The 14,224-nt window shown below is 43.4% G+C and overlaps 1 protein-coding gene across 1 annotated transcript in view; it reads right to left on the bottom strand.

Annotated features, from left to right (window-relative positions):
* The window catches only part of KCTD9 (potassium channel tetramerization domain containing 9), a 35,795-nt gene that overhangs the window by 5,872 nt on the left and 15,699 nt on the right, over positions 1 to 14,224 (bottom strand). The window contains exons 3-7 of the mRNA XM_056571145.1: positions 9,513 to 9,556; positions 6,411 to 6,507; positions 6,068 to 6,126; positions 3,646 to 3,774; positions 3,351 to 3,418 (exon numbers count right to left, since the gene is read on the bottom strand). Of these exons, the coding sequence (XP_056427120.1) occupies positions 3,351 to 3,418; positions 3,646 to 3,774; positions 6,068 to 6,126; positions 6,411 to 6,507; positions 9,513 to 9,556 (397 nt within the window). The remainder of the gene's footprint in view (positions 1 to 3,350; positions 3,419 to 3,645; positions 3,775 to 6,067; positions 6,127 to 6,410; positions 6,508 to 9,512; positions 9,557 to 14,224) is intronic.

The raw sequence follows: 14,224 nt of genomic DNA, 5'->3' as shown, positions 1-14,224 counted from the left end.
GGGTGTGGCCGTGATGTCACTCCCCCGTCTCTGAGGCAGCGTCTGGCACAAAATGCCAGGAGCTGCACTGAGATCGCAGGGGTCTCCAGCAGCGGGACCCCTGTGATCATACATCTTATCCCCTATCATTTGGATAGGGGATAAGATGTAGAAAGCCAGAATACCCCTTTAACCTCCTAGATACCACAGTCACCTAATACTTCTACAAGCCCATTAGAGAGGATGCCATTAGTCCTCAGGACTGACCTGGATATATGGGTATAGATTGTCGGACAATCATTTATCAACAGACAATAATAATACAGAGTATGACAAAGCATTGTAGCAGTGAACTATAAAGTTGTAATATACCTGGAAAATAAAAAAGTATATGGAATAGAAATAGAGAGAAACCCCAAAGTACGTTTATTGGGTTATGTAGAGAAGCTCACATGGACTGACCTGGAGAACTAGCGGTAGCTAAAATCCTATATGATACATAAAAAAAAAATAAACTAGATCAGCGTTTATCAACCAGGGGGTCTTTGGCTGTCCAAGCATGCTGGGAGTTGTAGTTTAGCAACAGCTGGAGGCACCCTGATTAGGAAGCACTGTCTTATATACAAGAGGAACCTGTGGCTAGGTATCTACTTCCAGAGAAAAGCTCAGCTTGATACACAATAGGGTAAATGGTTCCATACCCCTAGTCTACCCTAATGATATTTAAAACACAGATTCCAGGGTTAGGATAGTCGGTGATTATAATACCAGTGTACTGTCATATGTATGCATACGGATGGTGCTGAAGGTACAATTCCATTTGGGGGAATGTTCAATGTGGTTTTCATGCTTTATGGACACTGGTATCTTGCAATATTATGTATCATTGCAGTATTTATGTAACCTGGATGTTGCTATGACCTACGTTGGGTCATTGTTTACTTTTAATAAAAAAAGCAGTCATGGCTTAAAGGGGTACTCCACTGCTCAAACGCTGGAGCCGGGAGCTCGTGACGTCATAGACCCGCCCCCTCATGATGTTTTGCCCCGCCCCCTCAATGCAAGTCTATGGGAGGGGGCGTGAACGCCCCCTCCCATAGACTTGCATTGAGGGGGCGAGACGTGACGTCATGAGGGGGGCGAAGCTATGATGTAACAAGCTCCCGGCGCCGGCTCCAGCGTTTGAGCAGTGGAGTACCTCTTCAACCCCTTAAGGACTCAGCCCATTTTCCCCTTAAAAACAATTTTATCTTTTGTACTTTCGTTTTTTTCCTCCTCACCTTCTAAAAAGTTCTGCACCTACAGACCCATATAAGGGCTTGTTTTTTGCATCACCAATTGTACTTTGTAATGACATTAGGTATTTTATAACCTAATCTGCGGCGAAACAAAAAAATTTAAATAATAATTCTTTGTGGGGTGAAATAAAAGAAAAAAAAAAACGCCATTTTGCAGATTTTTAGGGCTTCCGTTTATACAAAGTGCACTTTTCGGTAAAAATAACACCTGATCTTTAATCTGCAGGTCCATACGGTTACAGGGATACCCAATTTATGTAGGTTTTATTTATTTTACTACTTTAAAAGAAGTTATAACTACATGCACCAAAATTTGTATGTTTAAAATTGGCATTTTCTGACCCCTATAACTTTTCAATTTTTTCGCAAACGGGACTATATGAGGGCTAATTTTTTTGCGTCGTGGTCTGCAGTTTTTATCGGTACCATTTTTGTTTTGATGGGACTTTTTGATCGCTTTTTTTTATTATTATTATTATTATTTTTATGGTATATGAAGTGACCAAAAATTCACAATTTTGGACAATGCAGTTTAGCTAACCTTATATTTTAATAGTTTGGACATTTACCCACGCGGCAATACCACATATGATTTTTTTATTTTTTATTATTACATTATTTTATTTAAAAAATAGGAAAATGGGGGTGATTCAAACTTTTATTAGGAGGGGGGCTTATTTACATGTACTTTTTTTTTTAAACACATCTTCTGATTGCATACACTGATCACTGATCACTGCTATGTCATAGCATAGCATAGCATTAATCAGTTTTATCGGCGCTCTGCTGCTCCAGGCATAGAGCAGTAGATGGCCAATCGAACGACCAGGAGGCAGGTGAGGACCCTCCTGCCATCCAGTAAGCTGATTGGGAAATCGTGATTCTGTCACGATAGTCCAGATCATCTCCGCAGAGCTGCCGGTATAGTCTTACTTTCACTTTAGTCGCCGCAATCAACTTTGATCGTGGTATCTAAAGTGTTAATGCCGGGCATGGGCCTAAATGGCAGTGCCCGGCATTAACCCTGGGTCATGGATGCTGACAGCAGTCGGGACCCACAGGGTTTAAAGAGTTCTCTGGTCATGAGAACGGTTTAAACCCCGTTAACAGGACTCAGGACATACAGGTCCGCCCTGAGTCTTTAAAGGGTTAAGATGCACCATGGTGCACCAAAAATGCACCAGAATTCTTGCAAAAAAAATTACAATGCCATTTAAACCAGCTAATAGTTGGTCCAATCTTAGATGAGACAGTGTAAGAAAATGAAAAACCAAAAACCCATTGAACCATTGGCAAAATCTTGCCGCCATATAGCTACATAAATGGAAAAAAGCGTTATTAAAATGGGTCAGTGACTAAAGGGTTAAACTAAGCTAGTGTTTCCCAACCAAGGTGCCTCTAGCTGTTGCAAAACTACAAATTCCAGCATGCCTGGACAGTCTTTGGCTGTCCGGGCATGCTGGGAGTCGTAGTTTTGCAACAGCTGGAGGCACCCTAGTTGGGAAACACTGGACTAAGGAATTATTTAGTTTATTATTTGGTTGCTATGGCAACAAAGTTGTACAGTAGAGACAGTATTGATAAATGAGGCCTATAGTTCTAATTAACTAAGCCAACCATTTTGTGTACACAGCCCTTATTCAGACCTATGGTCTCCATGGTTACAGACTACAAGCAAACCCTGTGTAATCTGATCCCTCAGTCATGCTACTTACTTTCTGTCAGTCCACACTGTTTGATAACATGCATTCACTATGTTATTTTTGCACCAAATTTTTAAATAGTTTATAGTCTGTTCCTACATATATACCACATAATAAACACCCCAAGAAAAAAAATAGAGGCAGGGGTAATGTCCACCCCCCCTCCCCCTTTTTTTTTTAAAGAAACAGCACCACTCTTGTCCATTGGTGTCAGGTATTGCAGCTTATTGCCATTTCAGGTGCATAAGGCCAGGCTGCAATACCAGATGTAACCTACGGACAAGAGTGGCGCTGCTTCTGTGGGGAACAAGCAGTATCATTTCTTGACTACTTGTGATAAGAACACATTAATCAGATAAACCGTTCTCACCTTTATCGCCAATTCCAGATGTTCTATCAGGGAATCTATGCCAAAGAACTTGGCTTCTTCTAAGACTCCTGCAACATAGGGGCAGTGTTAGTTTTCCCATTCCACATGTATATGGGTTCTCATAGAGCAGTGTTTCCCAACCAGGGTGCCTACAGCCGTTGCAAAACTACAACTCCCAGCATGCTCGGACAGCCTTCGGCTGTCCGGGCATGCTGGGAGTTGTAGTTTTGCAACGGCTGTAGGCACCCTGGTTGGGAAACACTGCTATAGAGAATGTTACTATTGTGCTGCTCACCCAGCAGATTGATGCAATCATTGACAATAAGTTGCCCGTGACGTAGATAGTTAAGGATTGGCTCAAAGTATTCAGGACTGCGGTCTATGAGAAAAGCTCCTCGGTGGTCTCTCTTATTCCCCCAGGCATCTGGAAAAAGTGAAGAACCGTATTAGTACATATTATATATATATATATATATATATATATATATATATATATATATATATATATACACACACATATATATATATATATATATATATATATACACACACACACACTGTATGTATGTGTATATATATATATATATATATATATATATATATATCTCTATTTATATCTCTCTATCACATATGACGACATGGATATATATTAAAAAAATACATATAAAAATTATTAATATATATATATTATATACATACACACACACACACCCCCATGTCGTCATATGTTACCCATTGGTCATAATGTTGGGAGACAAAAAAAAAAAAAAAAAAAGCATCCTGAACAGTACACACAGGGTATAGGAAAGCAGTTTGCAAGATGCTGTAGAATATACTGGTGCTAGGTCAATAAAATTATCATCTGCATCCATTATGTTTTCCCTAGTGCAGATAATTAATATCAGATCAATGGGGGTCGGACCCCCAAAGCCTCTGTGGTCAGCTAACTAAAGGGGTGGAAGTGCTCCTCTCATGGTTTACTATGCACCTCTGTTTATTGGTACAACTCTGTCTCATTCACTTAATCACTGTTTCCCAACCAGGGTGCCTCCAGCTGTTGTATAACCACAACTCCCAGCTTTCACGGATGCATGCTGGGAGTTGTAGTTTTGCAACAGCTGAAAGCATCCTGGTTGGGAAACACTGACTTGAATGGTACTCAGATGCAAAGAGCAGCAGTACCAGGCACATCCACTATAAGATGTAGGGCGCTGTGCCTGTTAAACAATAAGGAGGACATTAGTCAGAGTACTGCAGCTGTTTTAGCCAGCTGATTGTTGGGGTGCCGGAAGATTAACCTGCACCATCTAATAGCAGTAGCCTATCCTTACTATAGGCCCTCAATATTAACCCCTTAAGGGCGGACCCATGTGCCTCTTTAAATGATAATACCTTTAGAATGCTTTTTCGGAGCAATTCGGAGATAGTTTTTTTCAGGACATATTTATATAAGTGGTGTATTTTTGTTGACACATGCAGCATTTTTTGTGAAAAACTCCAAAATATTGTGAAAAACAGAAAGATTTCTGCCGTTTTATTTTTATATTTTTTTAATGGTGTTCACTGGTCGATAAAAGTGATGTTATTTTTATTCTGTTTGAACAATTAAGGCGATACCCATTTTATATAGCTTTTTATGTTCTTTTTCCTTTTCTTTTTTTTCCCCTTTTTTGTGTAATCATTTTTCGACAGCCGTAACGTTTTTATTTTGTCTGACGCCATTGAGTGAGGGCTTATTTTTTTGCGGGACAAACTGTACTTTTTAATGGTATCATTTTTGCGATACATGCTACCTTTTGATCTTTTTTATTCTGCTATTTGCACCAAAACTGGTGAATTTTGCGCTTTGTTGTTGTTTTTTTTCTTACAGCATTCACTGTGCAGGATAATTTACGTTATATAGCTTTATAGTACACATCCTTACGGACGTGGCAATACCTAATATGTATATGATTTGTGTTGTTTTTTAATGATAATACAGGGCTCTTTATTGGGAAAGGGGCATTTATTTATTTTTTTACACTTTATACTTTTATTGAAGAACCTTTTATTAATTTCACTTTTTACAGGTTATACTATGCTGCAATACATTTGTACTGCAGCACAGTATGACCTGATGAGCTGCACACACTACAGACTGTGTGATCCAGCCTCTGGCTGGATCTCACAGGCTTCCGTAGCCGGCAGACAAGAGGTCATCATCTGACCTCCTGCTGCTATGGCAACCAACGGCGACCCGTGATTGTATCGCGGCGCCACGGTTGGTGAACAGGGGGACCACCCTCTTCCTGTCAACACCATAGATGCTGTGATCAGGCTAGATCACGGCATCTATGGGGTCAATGCTGCCGATTGACAGCTGGGTCCTGCTGCTGATCTCCTGAGCTACGCGCAGCAGATCGTCAGGACGTATGCATACGTCCTATAGCGGGAAGGGGTTAAAGATTTCTTTAACCTTTCTGAAGGGACAAAAATCATGTGTCAATGTTGCTGTAGACTACATACACTCCGTTTTGGAAATCAGTCATCTTATGGCTGCAACCCGTGAAACCCCTGCTGGTCTCCTGAACCCTAGGGTGATCTATGTTTGGGTCAGCAGAACTGAAGAGGTTTCGATCTGGGTGTTGTACATGTAAAATACAGTATTAGTTGCTTAGCCGCAGCAACTAACGGTGTAATCAGGCTTTTCTGCACCCCCCTGACCTCTCTTTTCTTACCTCTGTCACTAAACATATGTGACAACATGCTATCCGGCTCCTTACTCACTAGTGTAGATCTGGGGAAAGAAAGAAACAAGAACCTGGAGTAAGACCGAGCGCTCCTCACTTCTGCAGTCTCCGCACTAGGACATATACGTAACATATCCCACAGATGGTCCAAGTACCAGCAGCCCCCTTTATCATATAGACCAGTGGTCTTCAACCTGCGGACCTCCAGATGTTGCAAAACTACAACTCCCAGCATGCCCGGACAGCCGTTGGCTGTCCGGGCATGCTGGGAGTTGTAGTTTTGCAACATCTGGAGGTCCGCAGGTTGAAGACCACTGATATAGCCCCTTACCGTGTAGTGGTAAAATATCTCCCCCCGACATTCAGCGTTAGCCAGTCCGTTTGAGCCCCAGTCAGTGGCTCTGTGATCATGGGCTCATTCTGGTCATCTGCAAAGAGAAGTATTGACCATTCACATGATGCGCTTAATGTCTGATGCACAATACTCTCTCTCCACAAGTATTCCGTAGAATAAACCACGTACACTAGAGATGAGCGAACTTACAGTAAATTCGATTCGTCACGAAGTTCTCGGCTCGGCAGTTGATGACTTTTCCTGCATAAATTAGTTCAGCTTTCCGGTGCTCCCGGTGGGCTGGAAAAGGTGGATACATTCCTAGGAAAGAGTCTCCTAGGAATGTATCCACCTTTTCCAGCCAACGGGAGCACCTGAAAGCTGAACTAATTTATGCAGGATAAGTCATCAACCGCCGAGCCGAGAACTTCGTGACGAATCGAATTTACTGTAAGTTCGCTGATCTCTAACGTACACTCATCCGATTAGTCCAGTGCACAACAGACAATGCAAAACAGCAATGAAAAAAATAACCAAATACTAACCAATATTGAGGAACTTAAAGGGGTATTCTGGCTTTATACATCTTATCCCCTATCCAAAGGAGAGGAGATAAGAGGTCTGATTGCAGGGGTCCCGCCACTAGGGATCTCGGTGCAGCACCCAGCATTCTGTGCCGGGCGCTGCCTCTGGGACGGGGATGTGACGTCATGACCACGGCCCCTGGAGTCAGAGACACTTCAGTATTTCTCTATACGTGGCCGGTGAAATGACTTTACACTATGCTGCAGCAGCTGGGAAAAAATCATGAAGATGAAGGGAAGGGGTACAGGTGGATGTAGGGGGAGGGGAGAAGATGAAGGGAAGGGGTACAGGTGGATGTAGGGGGGAGGGGAGAAGATGAAGGGAAGGGGTACAGGTGGATGTAGGGGGAGGGGAGAAGATGAAGGGAAGGGGTACAGGTGGATGTAGGGGGAGGGGAGAAGATGAAGGGAAGGGGTACAGGTAGATGTAGGGGAGGGGAGAAGATGAAGGGAAGGGGTACAGGTGGATGTAGGGGGAGGGGAGAAGATGAAGGGAAGGGGTACAGGTAGATGTAGGGGGAGGGGAGAAGATGAAGGGAAGGGGTACAGGTGGATGTAGGGGGAGGGGAGAAGATGAAGGGAAGGGGTACAGGTGGATGTAGGGGGAGGGGAGAAGATGAAGGGAAGGGGTACAGGTGGATGTAGGGGGAGGGGAGAAGATGAAGGGAAGGGGTACAGGTAGATGTAGGGGAGGGGAGAAGATGAAGGAAGGGGTACAGGTAGATGTAGGGGAGGGGAGAAGATGAAGGGAAGGGGTACAGGTGGATGTAGGGGGAGGGGAGAGGTTGAAGGGAAGGGGTACAGGTGGATGTAGGGGGAGGGGAGAAGATGAAGGGAAGGGCTACAGGTGGATGTAGGGGAGGGGAGAAGATGAAGGGAAGGGGTACAGGTGGATGTAGGGGGAGGGGAGAAGATGAAGGGAAGGGGTACAGGTGGATGTAGGGGGAGGGGAGAAGATGAAGGGAAGGGGTACAGGTGGATGTAGGGGGAGGGAGAGGTTGAAGGGAAGGGGTACAGGTGGATGTTGGGGGAGGGGAGAAGATGAAGGGAAGGGGTACAGGTGGATGTAGGGGGAGGGGAGAAGATGAAGGGAAGGGGTACAGGTGGATGTAGGGGAGAAGATGAAGGGAAGGGGTATAGGTAGATGTAGGGGAGGGGAGAAGATGAAGGGAAGGGGTACAGGTGGATGTAGGGGGAGGGGAGAAGATGAAGGGAAGGGGTACAGGTGGATGTAGGGGGAGGGGAGAAGATGAAGGGAAGGGGTACAGGTGGATGTAGGGGGAGGGGAGAAGATGAAGGGAAGGGGTACAGGTAGATGTAGGGGAGGGGAGAAGATGAAGGGAAGGGGTACAGGTGGATGTAGGGGGAGGGGAGAGGTTGAAGGGAAGGGGTACAGGTGGATGTAGGGGGAGGGGAGAAGATGAAGGGAAGGGGTACAGGTGGATGTAGGGGGAGGGGAGAAGATGAAGGGAAGGGGTACAGGTGGATGTAGGGGGAGGGGAGAAGATGAAGGGAAGGGGTACAGGTGGATGTAGGGGAGAAGATGAAGGGAAGGGGTACAGGTGGATGTAGGGGGAGGGGAGAAGATGAAGGGAAGGGGTACAGGTGGATGTAGGGGAGAAGATGAAGGGAAGGGGTACAGGTGGATGTAGGGGGGAGGGGAGAAGATGAAGGGAAGGGGTACAGGTGGATGTAGGGGAGGGGAGAGGTTGAAGGGAAGGGGTACAGGTGGATGTTGGGGGAGGGGAGAAGATGAAGGGAAGGGGTACAGGTGGATGTAGGGGGGAGGGGAGAAGATGAAGGGAAGGGGTACAGGTGGATGTAGGGGGAGGGGAGAGGTTGAAGGGAAGGGGTACAGGTGGATGTTGGGGGAGGGGAGAAGATGAAGGGAAGGGGTATAGGTGGATGTAGGGGGGAGGGGAGAAGATGAAGGGAAGGGGTATAGGTGGATGTAGGGGGAGGGGAGAGGTTGAAGGGAAGGGGTACAGGTGGATGTAGGGGGAGGGGAGAGGTTGAAGGGAAGGGGTACAGGTGGATGTAGGGGGAGGGGAGAGGTTGAAGGGAAGGGGTACAGGTGGATGTAGGGGTGAAGTGGTCAGAGTACTTCTTCAATTATTAATATCCGGTTCCTATTGAATTAGAGATCACATTACCTTTCTGAGAAGACCCTAATAGAACGGACTCCTAGAAAAGACAGATCCTTCTCTGCACACATTGATACAGGGACAGCTGTCAGTCACTTTGTAGGGACAGGGGCAGCAGGACTCTCACTGTCTTTCCTAGGAGTCCTGTCAGGATTTAGGCTTTGTTCTCCTCTGCACCGTTCTAATATGTTTTAAAACAAGAATAAAGCAGCAATACTGTTGATTTCCAAACCACAAACACCCTAACGAAAACCGACAGATCTCATTGTAAGTCAATGGGGACCACTGGGTGTTGCTGTTATTCACACTAATATAAGATGAAACATTATAAAACTACATAGTAATAAAGCAGATCCAGCCATTTTACTTACCGATGATCGATTCCCCATCACTGATAAACAGGACGTCATCATCTCTAAACATTGAAAAAAGCAAACAAAGAAAAAACTATTGAAATGACACCTGCAAATAGAACGTAAGGGGTACAGGGTTATAAATAAGGCCCATATAACCAAGGACTAAGACTACTCACATATTCCCACAAGATGTTATTTAAGGGGAACTCCAATACATAAGCTCTAATCTCCTATCCCACAGGATAATAATAAGTGTCTGATCGTGGGGGTCCGACCAATAGACCACCACACGGAGTGGTGGCCGACACGCCCCTCTATGTATCTCTATGGGAGAGCCAAAAATACAGCACTCATGATACAGCAGGAAACTGCAGGGGTTTCCAGTGATCGAACCCCACAGCAATCAGACACTTATCCCCTTATGTACTGGAGTTCCCCTTTAAAGGGGTCCTCCGGTGGAAAACTTTTTTTTTATATATCAACTGGTACCAGAAAGTTAAACAGATTTGTAAATTACTTCTATTAAAAAATCTTAATCCTTTCAGTACTTATGAGCTTCTGAAGTTAAGGTTGTTCTTTTCTGTCTAAGTGCTCTCTAATGACTCATGTCTCGGGATCCGCCCAGTTTAGAAGCAAATCCCCATAGCAAACCTCTTCTAAACTGGGCGGTTCCCGAGACACATGTCATCAGAGAGCACTTAGACAGAAAAGATCAACTCAACTTCAGAAGCTCATAAGTACTGAAAGGATTAACATTTTTTAATAGAAGTAATTTACAAATCTGTTTAACTTTCTGGAGCCAGTTGATATATAAAAAAAAGTTTTTTCCTGGATAACCCCTTTAAACAGATTTGTAAATTAATTAAAATAAAAAAATCTTAATCCTTCCAGTACTTATTAGCTGCTGAATACTACAGATGAAATTCTTTTCTTTTTGGAACACAGAGCTCTCTGCTGACAGCATTTTAGGAACTGTCCAGAGCAGCATATGTTTGCTATGGGGATTTTCTCCTACTCTGGACAGTTCTTAAAATGGACAGAGATGTCAGCAGAGAGCACTGTGCTCGGGATTCAGAAGAGCTCTGAGTTCCAAAAAGAAAATAATTTTGTCAAATCTGTTTAACTTTCTGGCACCAGTTGATTTAAAAAAAAAATAAAAAAAAAAAAAAAAGTTTTCCACCGGAGTACCCCTTTAATGTCTGGTAGAAGCGGGTAGAATAGGTGTTATATACACTTCTGGAACCCCAAGCTATAACAATACTTTGAGACTCCTGACCTCCATTACATTAGAACAACTATTCACGTCAATTTAGGTCTCTCTATCCATCTATGCCAGTTCAAAAAATAGCGGAGTTGGTGCAGTCAGTCATGTTCATACACATTCCATAAATGTCTCAGATAGGAAAACCCCTTTTTAAGCTATATTTAACCCTGTTCCTTTATCCTCTTTGGATAGCACATGGTGTATTTGTATTATACAGTGCTTAAAGGGGTATTCCAGGAAAAAACTTTTTTTATGTATCAACTGGCTCCAGAAAGTTAAACAGATTTGTAAATTAAAAAATACAGTGTAGCCCGGACCTTCTAGGTGAGTATAAAATAGATATACGTGGATCGTGCTTCAATAATAATTGTCATTTATTTATAAAAATAAGGTTTCAACACTTCTCACAGGGCCCTTGTGAGAAGAACATAAATATTAAAAGGCAACCTAACAATGTATTAGGCAATAATATTAAAATTATAAACTTGGCATAGAGTAAAAATAGCAGAGTAAGATCTGTACCATGCAAATGTATTAGAAAGTTGCTCTTCTAGATGTTTAGGGTAAATGTGTCCCTTTTAGATACAGTAGCAAACAGTCTGTGTTATTAGAAATTGTTACCGGTCTGTAAATAGTAGCTCAGACGATGGGTATTGCTCCCACAATGGCTGAGTGTCCGTGGTGTGCACAGTTCACTGTGCGGTGCTTCCAATTTGTAAGCCTGGTCCAGTAGGGTCTGAGCGCGGTGGCAGTCGCTGTCGGATAAGGCGCTGGCAGGCGCCGAAGATCGTGATGGTGTCCGGGGACTGCTGGCGCTGGCGTGCGCTAAAGTTGCTATTCCTCACCGCTTTACAGACAGGACCATATACTGGAGGGCTGGAAGTTCACCTCGTGGTGCCGGCGTCTGACGTCAGAGCCGGGATGGCTACACCAGAATAGTTGCACCGGGATGGATCTGAACTGCTGGACCGGGTAGGTAGCAGAGTGAGAGCGCTAATAATGGTACAGTTCATGAAGTGTAACTGGCCATGAAATTTGGGCACAGTTCGAATACTACTATGCCAGTAGATACCGACTAGACGCGTTTCAGGGTTGTATAATATAACCCTTTCCTCAGTAGTCATGATAGTTGCCATAGATCATCAGTTGTTTTATATGGGCACAAATCCCACCCCTTAACACATTGATAGATAATAATAAAAAGCATAAATGGATTCAATGGATCGGTTCACCTAGAGAGCAGTACTAAGTATAGAGTAGTGTGTGAATTCTGTTGGAAAATTGTAACGATGCGTTTTCCCAAACAGATGAGTTTTTTAGTATAATAAAGAGAAATAGTATTAAATAACAGACAGTGTATTAAGAATAAATAAATAGAGGAATACAATAAAATACAATAAAATAAAACAGGAATGAAACAAGAAAAGTAATAAAAATAAAAATAAATGTAAATAACCATAGATATAAAATAAAATTAATTATAGTAGTCAAAATATGATGAAAATAAGAATAGAATAAAATATAAAAAATAAGAAAAATGAAAATAAGAATACGAGTTTAAATATAAAGAATATAAAAATAAAAATAAGAAAAATAAAATAAAATAAAATAAAAAAGAAGAAATAAGAAAATAAAAATAAAAATAAAAATAAATATAAGGAATATAAGATTTGTAAATTACTTCTATTAAAAAATCTTCATCCTTTCAGTACTTATGAGCTTTTGAAGTTTAGGTTGTTCTTTTCTGTCTAAGTAATCTCTGATGACACCTGTCTCGGGAACTGCCCAGTTTAGAAGAGGTTTGCTATGGGAATTTTCTTCTAAACTGGGCGTTTCCCGAGACAGGTGTCATCAGAGAGCACTTAGACAGAAAAGAACAACCTAAACTTCAGAAGCTCATAAGTACTGAAAGGATTAAGATTTTTTAATAGAAGTAATTTACAAATCTGTTTAACTTTCTGGAACCAGCGGATATATAAAAAAAAAGTTTTTTCCTGGAATACCCCTTTAAGGATAGGGAATAAGATGCCCGATTTTTTAATAGCAGTAATTTACAAATCTGTTTAACTTTCTGATTCTGGGAGCAATATAGATGGCTCCCAGCATCAGCCATCATTACATCTATGATTCAGTATGCAGCCCCCAATCGTCCCCTGATGAGCAAGGGGGCGTGAAATGCGTTGGAACATCCCTATATGGCACCCGGACTGGATGAGTATAGATTATATCTATAAAACTGTGATCTCCATGCACTCCTATGCACCTTTATGCTATTGACTGTATCTGAATAGTTGTGGTACCAATTTGTGATCGGATTTGAATATGCAATATTGCTGCTTGGTTCTTTATTGGCTATACATATAGTGGCTAATTTTGTGGTACTGTCAAAAGCTACGCCCCCTTGGATGGTGGGGCAGGTTGTGTATAAAACATCTGGGGCATATTGCCTAAGTATATTACTCTTTGCACACTAGTATACAGCAACATAGCGGCAATATCTTTGTGAAAGAGACAAGTGTGTCACCTAAAATACATGTGTATTCTCGAACAGACACCTCTATATCATTACAACCACACTTGTTTTATGTAATACTATAAAAATGGAGACAACAGTTTATTGAGCCTGGACCGGTCTATCTCTATATATATCTATATCTATCTATCTATCTATATTCGGGATGCACCGATATATCGGCGGCCGATACATATCGTCCGAAAATAGCCGTTTCGGGGAAATGCCGAAACAACTAAAAAAGTGCCGATAATGAGCCACCTCCCCTGCCCGCCCACAGCACAAGTTGCAAACACTGCCAGTGGCAGAGGCACTCGTGGGCGGTGCAGGGGGGGCTGGCCGCAACATCTGAGGGGGGGGTGTCGCGCTCTCCGGGATAGGAATACTTCTTTTTATGTGCCCGGGCCGGCTCCCGTGTGTGGCTGCAGGCGGGGGCCGGCCAGAGCATATAAAACCTAATACTGTATACTAAAAACCAGGGGGCCTCCAGCTGTTGTGAAACTACAACTCCCAGCATGTCCGGACAGACTTTGCCGGTCCGGGCATGCTGGGAGTTGTAGTTTCACAACAGCTGGAGGCCCCCTGGTTTTTAGCATACAGTATTAGGTTTTATATGCTCTGGTCGGCCCCCGCCTGCAGCCACACACGGGAGCCGGCCCGGGCACATAAAAAGAAGTATTCCTATCCCGGACATCCCTGTGTCCCGAAAAATCTTTTCGGAACATAAGGATGTCCGCCGGTCACTCACCATCCTCCCGCGATCCTCCTTCGGTCCCTCGCTTCTCCGCCTCTATGGTCGTACGCACGGGACGTCACTGACGTCACTGACGTACAACCATAGAGACGCAGGAGGACCGTAGGATCGTCGCAGGAGAACGCGCGCCGGCCGGGGCCTGGTAAGTGACCGCGTCATCTTCTTCAGTGTTCCGGTCACCGCTCCTCCAGTCTCAG

This window comes from Hyla sarda, chromosome 4, assembly GCF_029499605.1.
Source record: "Hyla sarda isolate aHylSar1 chromosome 4, aHylSar1.hap1, whole genome shotgun sequence".
NCBI lineage: Eukaryota > Metazoa > Chordata > Amphibia > Anura > Hylidae > Hyla > Hyla sarda.
The sequence above is the reverse complement of the archived record's forward strand: the minus strand, read 5'-3'. Positions and strand labels throughout refer to the sequence as shown.